The 25,456-nt window shown below is 31.5% G+C and overlaps 1 protein-coding gene across 1 annotated transcript in view; it reads left to right on the top strand.

The window, feature by feature from the left end:
* LOC133564759 (F-BAR and double SH3 domains protein 2-like) overlaps positions 1-25,456 on the top strand; it is a 163,783-nt gene that overhangs the window by 33,821 nt on the left and 104,506 nt on the right. The window contains 2 exon segments of the mRNA XM_061919244.1: positions 1,059-1,104; positions 25,321-25,400. Of these exon segments, the coding sequence (XP_061775228.1) occupies positions 1,059-1,104; positions 25,321-25,400 (126 nt within the window).

Here is a 25,456-nt window from a genome sequence, read left to right as displayed (position 1 = left end):
AAATGTAACGGACTGTTGCCGCCGCCGTGAGGGTTCCACTGACCACCAAGGAAGGACATCTCTTTTGCAGTTTGAGTTGTTTATATTCCGGGGAGATGGGATGTGAATGGAGGAGGGTATTAGTAAAGTGTTGAAGTTGCCTGGAGGCGTTGTTTTAGAGCGCTTTTGAAGGAATATAGAGATGCACTTACTTTTATACCTGTTGGGAGTGCATTCCACATTGATGTGGCATAGAAAGGGAATGAGTTAAGACCTTTGTTAGATCGGAATCTGGGTTTAACGTGGTTTGTGGAGCTCCCCCTGGTGTTGTGGTTATGGCGGTCATTTATGTTAAGGAAGTAGTTTGACATGTACTTCGGCATCAAGGCGGTGTAGCGGATTTTATAGACCAGGCTCAGTGCAAGTTGTTTTACTCTGTCCTCCACCCTGAGCCAGCCCACTTTGGAGAAGTGGGTTGGATTGAGGTGTGATCTGGGGTGGAGGTCTAAAAGTAACCGGACTAGCTTATTCTGGGATGTTTGGAGTCTAGATTTGAGGGTTTTGGAGGTGCCGGGGTACCAGGAGGTGCAAGCGTAATCGAAGAAGGGTTGAATGAGAGTTCCCGCTAGAATCCTCAAGGTGCTTTTGTTGACCAGAGAGGAGATTCTGTAGAGGAATCTGGTTCTTTGGTTGACCTTTTTGATCACCTTGGTTGCCATTTTATCACAGGAAAGATTAGCCTCTAGGATGAAAACGCGACAGAGAATTTAATTAGAGCCAATATTTCCGGGTAAATTCCACCAAGAGAGTAATATTTGTGTGAGTTCTTATTGTTTTACTGATACTAGTGATTGTTGGCTTGATGAAAGGAAACAATAAAACAAGATGGTCAAGATCGGGCGTCCTTCTAAGGGCCATAAATTCCATCTCTGGGTTATAGTAAAAATAATAATAATAATAATATATTTTATTATAAGCTCCCTTCCTATACAAGACATGTAATATGAGTGATATTGTGTGCAGTACATTGTGTGTTTGTGTGTGTCCTTGTTGACAGAGTATTTCTTTGTCTGTTCCAGGAGTTACAGTCTGAAGAAGGGCCAACTGGAGAGGGACTATGCCCAGGTACAGTACGTCTTGTCAAATTTGCAAAGTCACCTCGGGGACCTCAGCTCAGTGAGCATGAAAAGATGAACTCTGTATGTGTGCGCTTTATTTGTGTTACTTCCAAGTAGGCCTGGGTTCTGGCACTGATACGTATCGCCATATTGTGACACGGCGGCATATTCTCGGGGCTTCCCCTAGATTGCCATAATATATGTGGCGGAGGGGGCGTGGTCATGGTGACATCATCAGATGTATATGGCGTCATGGTACTTTTCATTGGCAATGATGGATATGTTTTCTTTTAAAAGGCTAAAGTATGGAAGTTAATTTGTGTCTTTATTACGAAAGTTTTTTTTTTTACACTGAATTTATGTAACATCATTTTTTTTTTACATCAAATTATGCTGACAGTTTCATTGAAAACAAATAAAATGTTTTAAAATACAGTGTATAAAAATTCAGTGAAAAAAAATTAATTGTAAAAAAAATCAGTGTATAGAAAATCAGCATAAAAAATTCAGTGTTTTAAAATTCAGTGTTTTAAAATTTAGTCTATAAAAATCTGTGTTTTGAAATTCAGTGTAAAAAAATTCAGTGTATAAAACTTCATTATAAAAACATCAATGTTTTAAAATTCAGTGTTCGAAAATTTGGTGTACAAAAAATTCAGTCTATAACAATTTAGTGTTTTAAAATGCAGTGTAAAAAAAACTTCTGTGTAAAAAAATGCAGTGCATAACAATTCAATGTTTTAAAATTCAGTGTAAAATAATTCACTGAAAAAAAATTATTTGTTAAAAAAATTATGTGTGTAAAGATTCAGTATTTCAAACAAAAAATTCTATGTTTTAAAATTCAGGGATTTTAAATTTGGTGTATATAAAAAATCAGTGTTGTAAAATTCAGTGTATACAAATTCATTATAAAAACATCAATGTTTTAAAATTCAGTGTTCGAAAATTTGGTGTACAAAAATTCAGTCTATAAAAAATCAGTGTTTTAAAATGCAGTATAAAAAAAACATGTGTAAAAAATGCAGTGCATAAAAATTCAATGTTTTAAAATTCAGTGTAAAATAATTCACTGAAAAAAATTTATTGTTACAAAAATTATGTGTGTAAAAATTCAGTATTTCAAACAAAAAAGTCTATGTTTTAAAATTCAGGGATTTTAAATCTGGTGTATAAAAAATCAGTGTTTTAAAATTCAGTGTATACAAATTCAGTATAAACAAATTCAGTGTATAAAAATTCATTACAAAAACATCAATGTTTTAAAATTCAGTTTTCGAAAATTTGGTGTACAAAAATTCAGTCTATAAAAATTCAGTGTTTTAAAATGCAGTGTAAAAAATTCTGTGTAAAAAATGCAGTGCATAAAAATTCAATGTTTTAAAATTCAGTGTAAAATAATTCACTGAAAAAAAAAGATTTGTTAAAAAAATTATGTGTGTAAAGATTCAGTATTTCAAACAAAGAATTCTATGTTTTAAAATTCAGGGATTTTAAATTTGGTGTATAAAAAAAAATCAGTGTTTTAATATTCAGCGTATACAAATTCAGTGTATAAAAATTCATTACAAAAACATCAATGTTTTAAAATTCAGTGTTCTAAAATTTGGTGTACAAAAATTCAGTCTATAAAAATTCAGTGTTTTAAAATGCAGTGTAAAAAAAATTCTGTGTAAAAATTGCAGTGCATAACAATTCATCCATCCATCCATTTTCTACCGCTTATTCCCTTTTGGGGTCGCGGGGGGCGCTAGCGCCTATCTCAGCTACAATCGGGCGGAAGGCGGGGTACACCCTAGACAAGTCGCCACCTCATCATCCATCCATCCATTTTTTACCGCTTATTCCCTTTTGGGGTCTCGGGGGGCGCTGGCGCCTATCTCAGCTACAATCGGGCGGAAGGCGGGGTACACCCTGGACAAGTCGCCACCCTCAATGTTTTAAAATTCAGTGTAAAATAATTCACTGAAAAAAAAATATTTGTTAAAAAAATTATGTGTGTAAAAATTCAGTATTTCAAACAAAAAAATCTATGTTTTAAAATTCAGGGATTTTAAATTTGGTGTATGAAAAAAATCTGTGTTTTAAAATTCAGTGTATAAAAATTCAGTAGAAAAAAATGTGTTTTAAAATACGATGTATAAAAATCCAGTATTTAAATAAAAATAATTCAGCGTTTTAAAATTCAGTGATTTAAAATAAAACAAATTATAGTTAAAAATTCAGTGTAAAAAAAATTCTGTATAAAAAAATTCAGTCTGAAAAAGTTAAGCATAAAAAAATTCAGAGTATAAAAATTCATATTTGGCCAACGGTTGTCTTGCCTGGACACCTACTGTACGTGTACTGTACATATAACGCTGATGCAATGTCGTTTTACTCCCAAAATAGGTGGCTGATAAGAGCCCCGACTTTTCCCACCACGTCAGCGCTAATCCTGACAACATACTCTCCCGCCTTTTTTTTCACCGCAGGGCCACAACATTTCATACGGAGTTGACGTTTCGTTTTATCGAGAAGTTCAGTAAATTGTCAAAAAAAAAAAAGAAAAGAAGTGAGTAATGATATCAGCTGAGACGCAGAAAGAAGTGTGGGAGAATGTACTAGAATGCCAATTGCTCGTCATCAAAACATCTGTCACTCAACCTTTTTACATGGGGTTGAAGCTCAATGTGTATCCGGTCTTTTATCAAGCTATGGTAACGGAGAAAAGACTACAGTTTGACCCGAGTGTTACAAGTTGAATAAGGAATCTGACCTACAGGTCGTCTGCGGTTTCATATCTAATATCGGGCAGTCTAATTGCCCTAAATTTGCCGCCATCTTGTAGAAAATCTGAGTAAATCAGGTCAATGACCATGAATTTTAAATTGAAGTGTTGCACAGCACATCATTTACCTATATGACCCCATCCAAACAAACAACAAACTGCAACCAACGCAGAAAGTCAACACATGACACAACCTGCCCACTGGACTTTGTTGATATTATAAAACATGTCCAAACACAAAACATCATTCAGAATTACACCCGTTTTAAAGCCAATACAATGCATGATGGGAAAAATGCAAAACAGCCTTCACACTTATTCATGTTTGCCGCGTTTTAGCTGCATGATATTTGTGATTGATTACCAAACTTTTATGAGGTTGTCATGGATGTAAAGAAGGTAGGAGTCGAACTTTCACATACTCTTAATATCCAATTATATTCATTATTCATTCTATAGCATTTATATTAATGTATAAAAGTGTTTATATATATATATATATATATATATATATATATATATATATATGAATGCATGTATTTATACATATGTATATATACATTTATCATGTATGAATATATATACATATTTATGTATTTATATATACATACATATATATATTTATATATACGTGTATATACAGTATATACATATATATACTTATATATATATATATATATATGTGTGTTTATATATATATATATATATATATATATATATATATATATATATATATATATATATTTAAGGAATAAGTGGTAGAAAATGGATGGATGGATATATGTGCGTATATATGTATTTGTATATATACATATATATGTATATATACATATAATTATATACATACATGTATGTATGTATAAATGCATATATACATACACATATATATGTGTGTGTGTGTATGTATATATATATATATATGTGTACACATATGCATAGGCATCTGTATGGACTGTATGTATATGTATGCATATATACTGTGTATATATATACATATATATGTATTTATATATACATGCGTGTATATATATATGTGTATATATATATATATGTGTGTGTGTATATATGTATTTCTATATACACATGCATGTGTATATACACATATATATAAATACAAATATGTATATATGCATGTATATATATACATACATACATACAGTATATATGTGTGTGTGTGTATATATATATATATATATATCCATCCATCCATTTTCTACCGCTTATTCCCTTTTGGGGTCGCGGGGGGCGCTGGCGCCTATCTCAGCTACAATCGGGCGGAAGGCGGGGTACACCCTGGACAAGTCGCCACCTCATCACAGGGCCAACACAGATAGACAGACAACATTCACACTCAGATTCACACACTAGGGCCAATTTAGTGTTGCCAATCAACCTATCCCCTGGTGCATGTCTTTGGAATATATATATATATATATATATATATATATATATATATATATTTGTACACATATTCATAGGCATCTGTATGGACTATATATACTCTCTCTCTCTCTCTCTCTCTCTCTCTCTCTCTCTCTCTCTCTCTCTATATATATACACATGCAGTAGAGCTGTTGTATATATGTGTGTGTGTATACATATAAAGTATATACACATATACTGTATATACACGCTGTGTACATACAGTATATGTGTATATACTTTATATGTATACACACACACATATATGTGTAAACATAAGTTATTTATATATATATATATATAGTTATATATATAGTATATATATATATATATATATATATATGTGTATATATATGTATATATATGTGTATATATATGTGTATATATATGTGTATATATATGTATATATATATGTGTATATATATGTATATATATATATGTATATATATATATGTGTGTGTATATATATATATATATATACATATATATATATATCTATATATATATCTATATATATATATATGTATATATGTATGTATATATATATATATATATATATATATATATATATATATATATATATATATATCTATATCTATATATATATATATGTATATATGTATGTATATATATATATATATATATATATATATATATATATATATATATATATATATATATATATATAAACCGGCACAACATAATCATATAAAATAAGTTTGGCTGTGTGGTTCCAGAGAGGACTATGTAGTTGAGCTGTGATGCATTTTCCGTAAGTTTCCATGAAAGCGTTAGCGAGACAGCACCCTCGTGTGGTAAGAAACAAGCACGACAGCCTTCCTTGCAAGTGTCACGGCCTTATGCTAGTGTAACGTTTCACACACAACTCCCTTTTCCACGGCTGGCAGGTTCAATTCCCGGCTAACGATGTCCAGGATGTAGCCTTTCGCCCCAAATCTCCTCAGAAAAGGATGAACATGACACGAGTGCATTTTAGTTTAGGTCAGCACCTTCACCACAAGGTCAGCGTGACCTCCCACTTGTCTTTTCTCCCACTCCCCACCACCCCCCTTTTTTAGAAATCGCTGTTGCCTAGCAACAAAGCCCCCACTTGGCTTGCCTTGTTAATTGTAGGTTTGTGTGATGCAAAAAGTGGTCTTTCTCAGGTGATGATGTATTGAAGACAGTTGTGGATTAACGCTGGGTTGCACCTGGATGCTGCGATACAGCGATGTAATGACGTCATGTTGTCGCTCCTCGCGGCCGATAGCGTCTGTAGTTGGCCTCCGCCTGTTAACACGTACAAATTAGACCCAACACGTCCATGAAGGCATGAGATGAGCAGGCTGGGGGGAAACACATGGCGTCAGGCAGAGTGAGAAGGAAAGGGGAGACAGGTGAGATTAGAAAGGTGCAAATACACAAATAGATATCAGGGATGTTACGATATGAACATTTCATTTTACGGTTATTGTGACCAAAAGTAATGGTGGTTTTCATTATTGTGGCGGTATTGTTGAATGTGCCCCAAAAGTACTCACTGCATACGCACACTGACATCTTTCAAGCAGGTTGTGTTGAAATAGTTAACAAAAAAGACACACAACACTCATTTAATTCTGTTATTACTTGTGTAGGTAGTTTTTTTCTATTCTTGGGGTTGTATGTATGTCTATATATATATATATATATATATATATATATATATATATATATATATATATATATATATATATATATATATATATGTATATATATTTATATATATGTATATATATTTATATATATGTATATATATTTATATATATGTATATATATTTATATATATGTATATATATATTTATATATATGTATATATATATATACATGTATATGTATATATGTGTGTGTATATATACATACATATATGTATATGTGTATATCTATCTATATGTATACATATATGTAGAAATATATATATATATATATATGTATTCATATATATATATATATATGTGTGTGTGTGTGTGTGTGTGTGTGTGTATACACACACAAAAACATACACATTTATGCATATGGTATATGTATATGTATATATGTTTGTATGTATGTATATATATATATATGTATGTATGTATGTGTGTATATATTTATATATATGTATATATGTATGTGTATATACACATACATATATGTATACATGTATATGTGTATATCTATCTATATGTATATGTATACATACATGTAGAAATATATGTATATGTATTCATATATTCATATATATATATGTGTGTATATACACACAAAAACATACACATTTATACATATGGTATATGTATATACTGTATATACTTATATGTATATATACATACATATATATATACTGTACATATATACATATATGTGTATATATACACATATATACATATATATGTATATATATATATACATATAGATGTATATATATACATACATCTATACATACATATATATATGTATATATATATACATAGAATATATGTGTATATATATACACATATATATAAATATTTATAAATATACACATATATATACATATATATGTATATATATACATATATATGTATATATACATACATGTATATGTTCATATATGTATATATATATATATATGCATATATTTATATCTGTATATCTATATGTATGTATATATATGTATGTTTATATATGTATGTATGTATGTATGTATAATGCCCCCATCCCCCCAGACGCCCACCTTGGATGAAGAAGATATATTGCACTCTCCACCACAACTATAAATCGTACCATGTGTCTATAAAATTGTTATGAATACACCTCTGCATAAAAAAAAAAAAAAAAAAACTCCGTTCAAGATTAAACAAACATTGTGCAGGAACAGAACAGGAATGGCGATGGTTTGTCCCCGCAAAAGGTGGGGAAAAAGATAGACGCTGACGGAAGATGGGTAAAAAAAAAAGTCGATCTCAGACTGGGCTCCTGTGGGGGGCCGAAAAAAGCAACTTGATAAGACCGCAAACATTTTATACAGAACCCACAAGACTTGCAACGGCAGGCATCCGGCACAGCCACTAGGGGCGCAGCTCCGTTGTCCGTCATGTAACGTGGGGTTAGGCGGTGGCAAAGGCGTGTGGTGGGGTGGGGGGGGGGGTGTGCACATGTGGCCAGGGCCCATGAGCAGAGTTGATATTTAACCGCACTGTCCTCCAGGGGAGTCTTGAAACAAGTCCCAGCCGGGGGGTTAAAACAATCTAGATTAGAACGGTTGTGTTTGAGGGAGTGACAACAAATGTACTTTTCTTAATCGTCTATATCTGGCGCTCAAATGCATCCTGCAGACCAGACGGTCCTGCGTGTTGTTTTTTTTCTGTTTGTCCCCGCTGAAGTCCACATTACTGGCATAGTTTGAGGCGGGGCTCATCCTGCAGCGCTCTGGCCAAAAAAGGGCTGCCTGAGTGGACTCACAATCTCTTGTATCGAGGTCCTTGAGTTGATATTGGGTTTCTCCGAGAAAAATAAACGTTTTTGTTTGCCTTGGAACCAAAAAGATTCTGTGGAAAAAATGGCTGTCAGATTAGGGCGGGAGGGTTGACAAACTTCCACGGTTCTGGTCCGAGTATGGTTCTGTGACACGGGTTTTCGGTTCAGTTTGGATATGCCATTGATCAGTTGTGGTTCTTCCCAAAATATCTTATTGATTTTCATTTTTAAATCAGAATGTTTTCTAATCTATTAAATATAGCCCCATGGTATTTATGCAGATAGTAGGTTGACACTAATAAGGACAGGTACCAAATCCGGTACTTTATTGTCGCCAAACAAATCCAATGGTTGCCATTTTGCGGTTCCTTGGTTTTGCTCGGGACGTAAAGCCCCGTCTTTGCACGTCGGCCCTTGGCGATCACTCCAGCAGCACTGAGAGCGGACTCGGACAAACTACTTCTGGGTAATGTTGAAATTTTTGTATGCTAACAAAGCAATTGAGTCAAAAAAAACGCTGGTAAAGTAACGCTCCACTATTGGAAAAAAATGCGATAGCTTGATGCTAATATACATTGGCTTTGCTATTGACATGCTACTGATTAGCATTAGCGATTTTAAATGGCGATTTCATCACCAAAGTTTAGAAATGTAATAATAAAACAAGATATAACAACTGGACAGCAGTTATTATGATCAGCTTATTTTTTTATGTTGCAATAAAAATACGGTATAGCTCGGTTGGTAGAGTGGCCGTGCCAGCAACTTGAGGGTTGCCGGTTCGATTCCCGCTTCAGCCATCCTAGTCACTGCCGTTGTGTCCTTGGGCAAGACACTTTACCCACCTGCTCCCAGTGCCACCCACACTGCTTTAAATGTAACTTAGATATTGGGTGTCACTATGTAAAGCGCTTTGAGTCACTTGAGAAAAGCGCTATATAAATATAATTCACTTCACATTTTATCATCAAAAACGATTATCAACAAAATGAGGTTCGTTCCCCTGGGATGCAAACGGACCACTCCGGACAGGTCGTGCAGGTAGGAACATGATTTATTCTTCAAAACTCAAGGAAGTACCAAAAACCGAAAACAAGCCGAAGCAACTGGAAGCCAAGGCTACCACTTAGCATAGACTAGAAGACAAGTAATACTCACGTAGCATGTAGCAAACAAAGACGCCAGGCCGACTGACTGGCAAAGGCAGGCTTAAATGATGCCTCTAATTAGTGATCGGGGAACAGGTGAGCGTCCTGAACAGCAATCAGACGCAGATGCCTTTGCTGCAAAGTGTAAAGGCCCCCTTTTTGTAAATAGTCGTGTAAAATTGGATGCACAGGCAGTCCGACTCCAGCGTGAATAGAATGGAAAATCAGTTTCCTGACATAAATGGTGTTGCTGGCGTCGCACGCGCGAGTGTTCACTTGTCGCCGGGCGGGATTCGAAAGGCGGCGATGAGCTGACACTGCAGGTGCGGACGGCGTCCCATCACAGCACGCATCAAAGGGCCGAGCGCAGGCGGCTGGAGAGCGCGGCCAAAATGGAGTATATTGATTGAAGAAAGCGGACGAGCACATATTGGAGTCGTCAGTCGGACAAAGTATGCGTCAAAAAATGACTTCCTGGCCGATTGGCTGGCTTCCATTGCTACTCTGTTGCTTCGTTGAATCGTTTAACGAGTGAAGCTAATAAAAATTCATGTTGAGTCCCGGAACTTTAAAATATGCCTTCCGCTGCAATCGAGCGTTCATGAAAGCGGTGGCGTGTGACTTTTTTTAAATTATAAATGCACATATGATTAAAATACTATTTAATGCTATTAAGTGTTTTTTTATTGAACTACTTGACTAAATTAAACAAACTGATGGATAAATGACTTATTAACTAAAAAAATCCATAGATGGGGCGACGTACAATATAAAAGGTATCAGTTTTGTGGGATGATCCAACTTTTATTACTTAAGCATATTCAACTTTAAAGTGAAGTGAAGTGAATTATATTTATATAGCGCTTTTCTCTAGTGACTCAAAGCGCTTTACATAGTGAACCCCAATATCTAAGTTACATTCAAACCAGTGTGGGTGGCACTGGGAGCAGGTGGGTAAAGTGTCTTGCCCAAGGACACAACGGCAGTAACTAGGATGGCACAAGCGGGAATCGAACCTGCAACCCTCAAGTTGCTGGCACGCCCACTCTACCAACCGAGCTATGCCGCCCCAAAGTGTGTCCTCATGGCAATGTAGCAACATCGCCGGTTGCTAACGTCCCTCCACTGTGCAGTTTCCAAATCAAGTCATCCTCGCGTCCGTGATGCCAAGTAGTATTATCACTGGAGGACTTGACGGACCAGGAATCTACACACTGCACACTGTTGGAAAATATAAAAATTAATGTTAAAATCTCCTACTGCGTTAAAAAATAATAATTACAAATAATGATGATAAAAAGGTATGTTTTTTGTTTCCATGTTTGGTTATTTTGTTATTATATTTATATGTTATGGGGCAGATAATGTACAGTTTTACTTCTTTCTGCTCCTTTTCAGTTTTTTTAATCAATTATTTCAATGTTACGTTGATTGTTTTTTTGACCTTGAATAAAAGGAATAAAAAGATAACAAATAATGGTATCAAGTATAGTATCGTTATATGATCGATACTACGGTGGTGTCCAAACTAATTTGGCCCATGAGACGTCCGCCAAGGAATCTGGTCGCAGGGAGGTTTCAATTCCTTCTAAAAGCAAAATTATATGTCGCTACTTTGTTACCATCATGTCGACAACTTTTATTGCGTAGTATTTACTCTTATGACCTAATGTAAACAACCTTCCCTAGTCATGTTGCAATATATAAAAAATAAACCAACACAAAATGCTAACAGACTTGATGACACATAACACAATATAACACAAATTGTGGATGTTAAAATTATATATATATATATATATATATATATATATACATACTTTCGGCCCTTGACCAAATTTCCTTAGCTCAATGCGGACCCCAGGGCATAAAGTTTGGACAACCCTGGATTAGAAAGGATATTTAGTAATTTTGTCATTTTTGTTATTGTTTACCAACTCAAAAAAAAACACCCAAAAGTTATTTTTTCATGGTGCTCATTTTTTCCCGAAGTGAAAAAAACTTTGTGCAACATGCATTTTCTTTTGCGATGGTGCATCTGGATCATTCCAGTAGCATGGTCACATCACAACACCGTGGCCTCATTCAGCGTACTAAAACTAGGTTTTGTTGTCCAGATCGCTCTTGCCGCATGTCCCACAACAAAAAACAGCACCAAGTCAGACCATACGATGTCATGAATGTGGCGGGAACTGAGTGTTTCCATGGTGACAGCCGGTAGTACAAAAAAATCCATGAATTAACTGCACCGTTTTATAAGCCGCAGGGTTCACAGTGTAGGAAACAAAGTAACGGCTCATAGTGTGGAATTTACCTACAAAACATTTTACGCTGAGATGTATACCTGCAAAACTGGCAAAAAAAAAAGCTAGAATGCTAATATTAGAATGCTAACAATAGTGCGAAATCACAATAAGTATTGCTTATATAAAACAAGGTTAAAATGCCTAGAAATAGTGCAAAAAAAAAAAAAATCCCCCAGTAAGGTCAAATAATAATAATCGAAATCACAATAAGTACAGAATATTTTATGTATAAACACAGTTAAAATGCATAGAAAAAGTGCAAAAAACCCAGAAAGATAAAATAATAATAAAAATCACAATAGGTACAGAACATTTTCTATATGAAACACAGTTAAAATGCATAGATATAGTGCAAAAACAAACAAACATGAAAAGGTCAAATAATAATAATCGAAATCACAATAAGTACAGAATATTTCATGTATAAAACACAGTTAAAATGCATGGAAATAGTGCAAAAAAAACAAAAAAAAAAACCAAGAAAGGTAAAATAATAATAAAAATGATAAAAATCACAATAGGTACAGAACATTTTATGTATGAAACACAGTTAAAATGCATAGAAATAATGCGAAATCACAATAAGTACAAAACATTGTTTGTATAAAACATGGTTAAAAGGCATAGGAATAGTGCAAAAAAAAACAACAGAAAGATCAAATAATAATAATCGAAATCACAATAAGTACAGAATATTTTATGTATAAAACACCGTTAAAATGCATAGAAAAAGTGCAAAAAAACGAGAAAGGTAAAATAATAATAAAAATTATAAAAATCACAAGTACAGAACATTTTATGTACGAAACACACTTAAAATTCATAGAAATAGTGCAAAAAAAACCCCCAGAAAGGTCAAATAATAATAATCGAAATCACAATAAGTACGGAGTATTTTATGTATAAAACACAGTTAAAATGCATTGAAAAAGTGCAAAAAAAACCCCAGAAAGGTAAAATAATAATAAAAATCACAATAGGTACAGAACATTTTATATATGAAACACAGTTAAAATGCATAGATATAGTGCAAAAACAAACAAACATGAAAAGGTCAAATAATAATAATCGAAATCACAATAAGTACAGAATATTTCATATATAAAACACAGTTAAAATGCATAGAAATAGTGCAAAATCTCAATAAGTACAAAACATTGTTTATATAAAACATGGTTAAAAGGCATAGAAATTGTGCAAAAAAAAAAAACCCCAGAAAGGTCAAATAATAATAATCGAAATCACAATAATTACAGAATATTTTATGTATAAAACACAGTTAAAATGCATAGAAATAGTGCAACCCCCCTCCCCCCCAGAAAGTTCAAATAATAATAATCAAGATCACAATAAGTACAGAATATTTTATTTATAAAACACAGTTAAAATGCATAGAAAAAGTGCAAAAAAAAAACAGAAAGGTAAAATAATAATAAAAATTATAAAAATCACAACAAGTACAGAACATTTTATGTACGAAACACACTAAAAATTCATAGAAATAGTGCAAAAAACCCCCAGAAAGGTCAAATAATAATAATCGAAATCACAATAAGTACAGAGTATTTTATGTATAAAACATAGTTAAAATGCATTGAAAAAGTGAAAAAAACCCAGAAAGGAAAAAAAATAATAATAAAAATGATAAAAATCACAATAGGTACAGAACATTTTATATATGAAACACAGTTAAAATGCATAGATATAGTGCAAAAACAAACAAACATGAAAAGGTCAAATAATAATAATCGAAATCACAATAAGTACAGAATATTTCATGTATAAAAGACAGTTAAAATGCATAGAATTATTGCAAAAAACCCCAGAAAGGTCAAATAATAATACAAATGATAAAAATCACATTAGGGACAGAACATTTTATATATGAAACACAGTTAAAATGCATATATATAGTGCAAAAACAAACAAACATGAAAAGGTCAAATAATAATAATCGAAATCACAATAAGTACAGAATATTTCATGTATAAAAGACAGTTAAAATGCATAGAATTATTGCAAAAAACCCCAGAAAGGTCAAATAATAATACAAATGATAAAAATCACATTAGGGACAGAACATTTTATGTATGAAACACAGTTAAAATGCATAGATATAGTGCAAAAACAAACAAACATGAAAAGGTCAAATAATAATAATCGAAATCACAATAAGTACAGAATATTTCATATATAAAACACAGTTAAAATGCATAGAAATAGTGCAAAAAAAAATAAAGGTAAAATAATAATAAAAATGATAAAAATCCCAATAGGTACAGAACATTTTATTTATGAAACACAGTTAAAATGCATAGAAATAGTGCAAAATCTCAATAAGTACAAAACATTGTTTGTATAAAACATGGTTAAAAGGCATAGAAATAGTGCAAAAAAAACCCCAGAAAGGTCAAATAATAATAATCAAAATCACAATAACTACAGAATATTTTATGTATAAAACACAGTTAAAATGCATAGAATTAGTGCAAAAAACACCAGAAAGGTCAAATAATAATAAAAATGATAAAAATTACATTAGGGACAGAACATTTTATGTATGAAACACAGTTAAAATGCATAGAAATAGTGCGAAATCACAATAAGTACAAAACATTGTTTGTATAAAACATGGTTAAAAGGCATAGAAATAGTGCAAAAAAAAAAACCCCAGAAAGGTCAAATAATAATAATCGAAATCACAATAACTACAGAATATTTTATGTATAAAACACGGTTAAAACGCATAGAAAAAGTGCAAAAAAACCCAGAAAGGTAAAATAAAAATAAAAATAATAAAAATCACAACAGGTATAGAACATTTTATGTACGAAACACAGTTAAAATTCATAGAAATAGTGCAAAAAAAAAAAAACCAGGAAGGTCAAATAATAATAATCGAAATCACAATAAGTACAGAGTATTTTATGTACAAAACACAGTTAAAATGCATTGAAAAAGTGCAAAAAACCCAGAAAGGAAAAAAAATAATAATAAAAATGATAAAAATCACAGTAGGTACAGAACATTTTATATATGAAACACAGTTAAAATGCATAGATATAGTGCAAAAACAAACAAACATGAAAAGGTCAAATAATAATAATCGAAATCACAATAAGTACAGAATATTTCATGTATAAAAGACAGTTAAAATGCATAGAATTAGTGCAAAAAAACCCAGAAAGGTCAAATAATAATACAAATGATAAAAATCACAATAGGTACAGAACATTTTATGTATGAAACACAGTTAAAATGCATAGAAATAGTGCGAAATCACAATAAGTACAAAACATTGTTTATATAAAACATGGTTAAAAGGCATAGAAATAGTGCATTAAAAAAAAAAACCCAGGAAGGTCAAATAATATTAATCGAAATCACAATAATTACAGAATATTTTATGTATAAAACACAGTTAAAATGCATAGAAATAGTGCAACCCCCCCCCAGAAAGTTAAAATAATATTAATCAAGATCACAATAAGTACAGAATATTTTATTTATAAAACACAGTTAAAATGCATCGAAAAATTGCAAAAAAAACCCCAGAAAGGTAAAATAATAATAAAAATAATAAAAATCACAACAGGTACAGAACATTTTATGTACAAAACACACTTAAAATTCATAGAAATAGTGCAAAAAAAACAACAACCCAGGAAGGTCAAATAATAATAATCGGAATCACAATAAGTACAGAGTATTTTGTGTATAAAACACAGTTAAAATGCATTGCACAAATGCAAAAAACCCAGAAAGGTAAAATAATAATAAAAATAATAAAAATCACAATAGGTACAGAACATTTTATATATGAAACACAGTTAAAATGCATAGAAATAGTGCGAAAAACCCCAGAAAGGTCAAATGATAATAAAAATGATAAAAATCACATTAGGGACAGAACATTTTATGTATGAAACACAGTTAAAATGCATAGAAATAGTGCAAAATCTCAATAAGTACAAAACATTGTTTATATAAAACATGGTTAAAAGGCATAGAAATAGTGCAAAAAACCCCCCCAGAAAGGTCAAATAATAATAATCGAAATCACAATAATTACAGAATATTTTATGTATAAAACACAGTTAAAATGCATAGAAATAGTTCAACCCCCCTCCCCCCCAGAAAGTTCAAATAATAATAATCAAGATCACAATAAGTACAGAATATTTTATTTATAAAACACAGTTAAAATGCTTAGAAAAAGTGCAAAAAAAACCCAGAAAGGTAAAATAATAATAGAAATAATAAAAATCACAACAGGTACAGAACATTTTAGGTATGAAACACAGTTAAAATTCATAGAAATAGTGCAAAAAAAAAAAAACCAGGAAGGTCAAATAATAATAATCAAAATCATAATAAGTATAGAGTATTTTATGTATAAAACACAGTTAAAATGCATTGAAAAAGTGCAAAAAACCCAGAAAGGTAAAATAATAATAAAAATAATAAAAATCACAATAAGTACAGAACATTTTATATATGAAACACAGTTAAAATGCATAAAAATAGTGCAAAAACCCCCAGAAAGGTCAAATCATAATAAAAATGATAAAAATCACTTTAGGGACAGAACATTTTATGTATGAAACCCAGTTAAAATGCATAGAAATAGTGCGAAATCACAATAAGTACAAAACATTGTTTATATAAAACATGGTTAAAAGGCATAGAAATAGTGCAAAAAAAACCCCCAGAAAGGTCAAATAATAATAATCGAAATCACAATAATTACAGAATATTTTATGTATAAAACACAGTTAAAATGCATAGAAAAAGTGCAAAAAACCCCAGAAAGGTAAAATAATAATAAAAATAATAAAAATCACAATAGGTAGAGAACATTTTATGTACGAAACACGGTTAAAATTCATAGAAATAGTGCACAAAAAAAAAACCCAGGAAGGTCAAATAATAATAATCGAAATCATAATAAGTATAGAGTATTTTATGTATAAAACACAGTTAAAATGCATTGAAAAAGTGCAAAAAACCCAGAAAGGTAAAATAATAATAAAAATAATAAAAATCACAATAAGTACAGAACATTTTATATATGAAACACAGTTAAAATGCATAGAAATAGTGCAACCCCCCCCCCCCCCAGAAAGTTAAAATAATATTAATCAAGATCACAATAAGTACAGAATATTTTATTTATAAAACACAGTTAAAATGCATAGAAAAAGTGCTAAAAAAAACCCAGAAAGGTAAAATAATACAAATAATAAAAATCACAACAGGTACAGAACATTTTATGTACGAAACACACTTAAAATTCATAAAAATAGTGCAACAAAAAAAACAACAACCCAGGAAGGTCAAATAATAATAATCGAAATCACAATAGGTACAGAGTATTTTATGTATAAAAACAGTTAAAATGCATTGAAAAATTGCAAAAAAACCCAGAAAGGTAAAATAATAATAAAAATGATAAAAATCACAATAGGTACAGAACATTTTATGTATGAAACACAGTTAAAATGCATAGAAATAGTGCGAAATCACAATAAGTACAAAACATTGTTTGTATAAAACATGGTTAAAAGGCATAGAAATAGTGCAAAAAAAAAAAAAACCCAGAAAGGTCAAATAATAATAATCTAAATCACAGTAATTACAGAATATTTTATGTATAAAACACAGTTAAAATGCATAGAAATATAGGTTCAAATAATAATAATCAAGATCACAATAAGTACAGACTATTTTATGTATAAAACACAGTTAAAATGCATAGAAAAAGTGCAAAAAAACCCAGAAAGGTAAAATAATAATACAAATAATAAAAATCACAATAGGTACAGAACATTTTATATATGAAACACAGTTAAAATGCATAGATATAGTGCAAAAACAAACAAACATGAAAAGGTCAAAAAATAATAATCGAAATCACAATAATTACAGAATATTTCATGTATAAAAGACAGTTAAAATGCATAGAAATAGTGCAAAAAAACCCAGAAAGGTCAAATAATAATAAAAATTATAAAAATCACATTAGGGACAGAACATTTTATGTATGAAACACAGTTAAAATGCATAGAAATAGTGCGAAATCACAATAAGTACAAAACATTGTTCATATAAAATATGGTTAAAAGGCATAGAAATAGTGCAACCCCCCCAGAAAGTTCAAATAATAATAATCAAGATCACAATAAGTACAGAATATTTTATTTATAAAACACAGTTAAAATGCATAGAAAAAGTGCAAAAAAAACAGAAAGGTAAAATAATAATACAAATGATAAAAATCACAACAAGTACAGAACATTTTATGTCCGAAACACACTTAAAATTCATAGAAATAGTGCAGAACCCCCCCCCCCAGAAAGGTCAAATAATAATAATCGAAATCTCAATAAGTACAGAGTATTTTATGTATAAAACACAGTTAAAATGCACTGAAAAAGTGCAAAAAAACCCAGAAAGGTAAAATAATAATAAAAATGATAAAAATCACAATAGGTACAGAACATTTTATATATGAAACACAGTTAAAATGCATAGAAATAGTGCAAAAACAAACAAACATGAAAAGGTCAAATAATAATAATCGAAATCACAATAAGTACAGAATATTTCATGTATAAAAGACAGTTAAAATGCATAGAATTAGTGCAAAAAACCCCAGAAAGGTCAAATAATAATAAAAATGATAAAAATCACATTAGGGACAGAACATTTTATGTATGAAACACAGTTAAAATGCATAGAAATAGTGCGAAATCACAATAAGTACAAAACATTGTTTATATAAAACATGGTTAAAATTCATAGAAATAGTGCAAAAAAAAAAAAAAATCCCAGGAAGGTCAAATAATATTAATCGAAATCACAATAATTACAGAATATTTTATGTATAAAACACAGTTAAAATGCATAGAAATAGTGCAACCCCCCCCAGAAAGTTAAAATAATAATAATCAAGATCACAATAAGTACAGAATATTTTATTTATAAAACACAGTTAAAATGCATAGAAAAAGTGCAAAAAAAAACAGAAAGGTAAAATAATAATAAAAATGATAAAAATCACATTAGGGACAGAACATTTTATGTATGAAACACAGTTAAAATGCATAGAAATAGTGCGAAATCACAATAAGTACAAAACATTGTTTATATAAAACATGGTTAAAAGGCATAGAAATAGTGCAAAGAAAAGAACCCAGAAAGGTCAAATAATAATAATCGAAATCACAATAATTACAGAATATTTTATGTATAAAACACAGTTAAAATGCATAGAAAAAGTGCAAAAAACCCCAGAAAGGTAAAATAATCATAAAATAATAAAAATCACAATAGGTACAGAACATTTTATGTACGAAACACACTTAAAATTCATAGAAATAGTGCAAAAAAAACCCCCCAGAAAGGTCAAATAATAATAATCGAAATCACAATAAGTACAGAATATTTTATGTATAAAACACAGTTAAAATGCACAGAAAAAGTGCAACAAAACCCAGAAAGGTAAAATAATAATAAAAATAATAAAAATCACAATAGGTACAGAACATTTTATGTACGAAACACAGTTAAAATTCATAGAAATAGTGCAAAAAAAAAACAAAAAACAGAAAGGTCAAATAATAATAATCGAAATCACAATAAGTACAGTAACAGTATTAATTGTTTAAAAAAAAAAGCTAGTTTGGAAACTCCTGTCTTAAAACGTCGGAAATAAATTGACCGACTACATTTTTATTAACACATTGTGGTCTTAGGAAGTCATGGAATGTTCCGTTTGCCTCCCTGATCATAAAACAGGACGTGTGTGTGTGCGCGAGTGTTTGTGTGTGTGTGTGTGTGTGTGTGTGTGTGTGTGTGTTACCTTACCGTAACCACACAGGAAGCCCATATAAGGGCTGCCATTGTAACATAGTGTCGAGGTTGCCAGGTGATGACAGGAGGGGATGGAGAGATGGAGTGACTTGTAGAAAACATGCATGCTTTATCGGAGGAGGAGAAAAGGAAACGAAAGACAAGATGGAGTGCCGAGGGAATGAAGGATTTAGTCTCAGCTGACAGAGAGAAGGAAAGGTGCAATGGATTAAGAGTGGCATCAGTACTAGAAACCACGGGTATGATAGGAATTTAGATGACGTAGCAATCTCAGTTGAACACACACACACACACACACACACACACACACACACACACACACACACACACACACACACACACACACACACACACACACACACACACACAGATATACAGTATGCAGGGATTTCAGGAAAATGTGTGTGTGTGTTGTCGCTACTGACACAGTGACCCACTCAGGACTGCAGCCTGCTTCACATCGGAGGTTACTGTGCCTTTAAGAGTTTTAAAGCAGACAACATCTGAATGCAAGCCCTTGTCCGATATTGACAGTGAATATCTGTCTGATGTCATCATAAAACAAGTATTGGATGATACAGGCCGGCATGTAAAATGTCTGATACAAACTGCTGATACGAGCGGTGCTGCAAAGTCTAAGTCGATTTATTTATTTATATAGCACAATTTTAAAATGGACTACCGCCCTAAAGTGTTGTACCGATTAAAACAGAAAGGTGAAATTAAAAAAAATAATAAAACACACATTAAGTACAGACCATTCTGTATATAAAACAGTTAAAATGCATAGAAATCGTGCAAGAAACCCCCCCCCCAGAAAAGTAAAATATTGAAAATAATGAAAATCACAATAGGTACAGAACATTTTATGTATAAAACACAGTTAAAATGCATAGAAATAGTGAGAAAAAAAACCCCAGAAAGGTCAGATAATAATAATCGAAATCACAATAAATACAGAATATTTTATGTATAAAAAACAGTTAAAATGCATAGAAATAGAGCAAAAAACCCAGAGAGGTCAAATAAAAGTAATAATCAAAATTACAATAAGTTCAGAATAGTTTATTAGATTAGATAGTACTTTATTTATTCCGTCAGGAGAGTTCCTTCAGGAAAATGACAATTTTCAGCACAATCCCATTCAAGGTCAGACAAACATTACAGGGAGAAAAAAAATAGAAGATTAAAATAAAATAAAAAATCGGTCTTAGCCTAGGCCCTGGAGAGGGGGTGCAGACTGAGGCCAAGGGAAAAAAACAACAACTCATAGCCATAGTACACATCCCTCTTCCATGTGTGTAAGAGGGAAACATCAAACATCAAAGAACTCAGAGGACATTAAAGACACTAAAGCAGCAGATACAAGCAGACACTTCTACATACAGCTATGAATAAAAAGTAAAAGAAACATATCCACTGTGGTGGCCTCTGCGGTGATCCACGCCATCGTCCGCTGGGGAGGATGGAGCATGGCCAGAGACAGGAGCAGACCCAACAAAGCAACCAAGACAGCTGACTCCACTCTCGGCCAGTGTCCAGTCCGCATGGATGAGCGAGGATACGTCCAAGGTGACTGAGGTGTCCGACACCTGCTCACCCAGTCGAGACACCGCGAAGCCTCTCCGTCCCAGCGCTCAGTGCTAGCTCCGCAGTCCTGTCCCCTCATCCGCATCTCCTCCAGTACATCCAAACGGACTCTGGTGTAGCAGAGGCAGATCCAGAAGTCCACAAAAAAAGCACCACAGAGGTCACGAAAGTGGCACCCCTTGTCACACAGTCCCAAAGGGTCCCGGACCAAAATGCAAAAAAATATAATAACACATGAAAACAAGAGGGAAACACAAAAGGATGACACAAGAGCACAGAGCTCCTGCCTACAGCAGCCACTACAGCAGCGCCATCTTGGAAAAAAAGTTTATGTATAAAACTCAGTTAAAATGCATAGAAATAGTGAGAAAAAACCCCCAGAAAGGTAAAATAATAATAATCGAAATCACAATAAGCACAGAATATTTTATGTATAAAATACAGTTAAAATGCATAGAAATAGTGCAAAAAACCCAGAAAGGTAAAATAGAAATAAAAATCACAATAAGTACAGAAAATTTTATGTGAAAAAAATGGTTAAAATGCATAGAAATAGTGCAAAAACCCAGAAAGGTAAAATAATAATACAAATAATAAAAATCACAATGTGTACAGAAAATTGTATGTATAAAACACAGTTAAAATGCATAGAAATAGTGCAAAAAACCCAGAAAGGTAAAATAATAAATAAAAAAAATTAAAATCACAATAAGTACAGAAAATTGTATGTACAAAAAATGCATAGAAATAGTGAAAAAATCACAGAAAGGTCAAATAATAATACAAATAATAAAAATCACAATAAATACAGAACATTTTATGTACAAAATACAGTTGAAATGCATAGAAATAGTGCAAAAAAACCCCCAGAAAGGTAAAAAAAGTAATAAAAAATAATAAAAATCACAATAGGTACAGAATATTTTATTAATGAAACACAGTTAAAATGCATAGAAATAGTGCAAAAAACCCAGAAAGGTCAAATAAAAGTAATAATCAAAATTACAATAAGTACAGAATATTTTATGTATAAAACTTAGTTAAAATGCATAGAAATAGTGCAAAAAACCCACAGGTAAAATAATAATAAAATAATAAAAATCACAATAAGTACAGAAAATGTTATGTACAAAATACAGTTAAAATGCATAGAAATAGTTTTAAAAAACCCATAAAGGTCAAATAGTAATAACCGAAATCACAATAAGTACAGAATATTTTATGTATAAAACACAGTTAAAATGCACAAAAATAGTGCAAAAAACCCAGAAAGGTAAAATAATAATAAAAATCACAATAAGTACAGAACATTTTATGTACAAAATACAGTTAAAATGCATAGAAATAGTGCGGAAACCCAGAAAGGTAAAATAATAATACAAATAATAAAAATCACAATGTGTACAGAAAATTGTATGTATAAAACACAGTTAAAATGCATAGAAATAGTGCAAAAAACCCAGAAAAGTAAAATAATAATTAAAACCAATTAAAATCACAATAAGTACAGAAAAGTGTATGTACAAAAGACAGTTAAAATGCATAGAAATAGTGAAAAAATCCCAGAAAGGTCAAATAATAATACAAATAATAAAAATCACAATAAATACCGAAAATGTTATGTACAAAATACAGTTGAAATGCATAGAAATAGTGCAAAAAAAAAAAAAAACCCAGAAAGGTAAAATAATAATAAAAATTACAATAGGTACAGAATATTTTATTAATGAAACAGTTAAAATGCATAGAAATAGTGCAAAAAACCCAGAAAAGTAAAATAATAATTAAAAAAAAAAAAAAATCACAATAAGTACAGAAAATTGGATGTACAAAATACAGTTGAAATGCATAGAAATAGTGCAAAAACAAACAAACATGAAAAGGTCAAATAATAATAATAGAAATCACAATAAGTACAGAATATTTTATGTACAAAATACAGTTAAAATGCATAGAAATAGTGTTGAAAAACCCATAGAGGTCAAATAGTAATAACCGAAATCACAATAGGTACAGAATATTTTATTAATGAAACAGTTAAAATGCATAGAAATAGTGCAAAAAACCCAGAAAGGTAAAATAATAATAAAAATTATAAAAATCACAATAGGTACAGAACATTTTATATATGAAACACAGTTAAAATGCATAGATATAGTGCAAAAACAAACAAACATGAAAAGGTCAAATAATAATAATAGAAATCACAATAAGTACAGAATATTTTATGTACAAAATACAGTTAAAATGCATAGAAATAGTGTTGAAAAACCCATAAAGGTCAAATAGTAATAACCGAAATTACAATAGGTACAGAATATTTTATTAATGAAACAGTTAAAATGCATAGAAATAGTGCAAAAAACCCAGAAAGGTAAAATACTAATAAAAATGATAAAAATCACAATAGGTACAGAACATTTTCTATATGAAACACAGTTAAAATGCATAGATATAGTGCAAAAACAAACAAACATGAAAAGGTCAAATAATAATAATAGAAATCACAATAAGTACAGAATATTTCATGTATAAAACACAGTTAAAATGCATAGAATTAGTGCAAAAAAAACCAGAAAGGTAAAATAATAATAAAAATAATAAAAATCACAATAGGTACAGAACATTGTATGCATGAAACAGTTAAACTGCATAGAAATAGTGCAAAATCACAATAAGTACAAAACATTGTTTATATAAAACACGGTTAAATGGCATAGAAATAGTGCAACAACAACAAAAAAAACCACAGAAAGGTAATATATTTAAAAATCATGAAAATCACATTATCTACAGAACGTTCTATATATAAAATACAGTTAAAATGCATAGAAATGTTAAAAAAAACAAAATAACACAGCAAGTTAAAATATTTAAAATAATACAAATCTCAGTAACTACAGAACATTCTATACACAAAAAAATAAAATAAAATAAAATTAATCCAACACAAAATGCTAACAGACTTGGTCACACATAACACAATATAACACAAATTCCATCCATCCATCCATCCATTTTCTACCGCTTATTCCCTTTCGGGGTCGCGGGGGGCGCTGGCGCCTATCTCAGCTACAATCGGGCGGAAGGCGGGGTACATCCTGGACAAGTCGCCACCTCATCGCAGGGCTATAACACAAATTGTGGATATTAAAACAAATGACTCCAATTAAAATCCATTACAAGACATGATGCCCTGCGATGAGGTGGCGACTTGTCCAGGGTGTACCCCGCCTTCCGCCCGATTGTAGCTGAGATAGGCGCCAGCGCCCCCCGTGACCCCAAAAGGGAATAAGCGGTAGAAAATGGATGGATGGATGGAAGACATGATGGGATGAATGCAAAACACTCTTCACACTTTTTTGAAAAAAAAAAATAGGGCTGGGGGGGGATTATATACACACTATGCACATGTTGACTCCAAGAGTGTGCAAAAAAAAAAAGAGAAATGAGTTAATAAAGTTACCACTCCACTTCAACTTAAAGACAGCAAACGTCCACTCCAGACGGTTATTGTTTTTTTATACCTAAAATTCTTCTGTTTGGACTCATTTCACTTGATCAATACAACAATGTGAAATCCTCTCTGTGTACATGCAACATATTTAAATGTGTTCCAAATGATGTCTTTTCAGGCTCTGCAGAAGCTGGCCAGCCAGTATTTAAAGAGAGACTGGCCCGGGATCAACCAAGACGACCAGAGAACAGACTACAGGTCAGTGTGTGAATATCGATGATATATTATTTTCATATATTATATTTACTTGATCC

The sequence above is a fragment of the Nerophis ophidion genome, linkage group LG13, assembly GCF_033978795.1.
Source record: "Nerophis ophidion isolate RoL-2023_Sa linkage group LG13, RoL_Noph_v1.0, whole genome shotgun sequence".
In the NCBI taxonomy this organism is placed as follows: Eukaryota; Metazoa; Chordata; class Actinopteri; order Syngnathiformes; family Syngnathidae; genus Nerophis; species Nerophis ophidion.
This window is presented reverse-complemented; position numbering and strand designations above follow the sequence as displayed.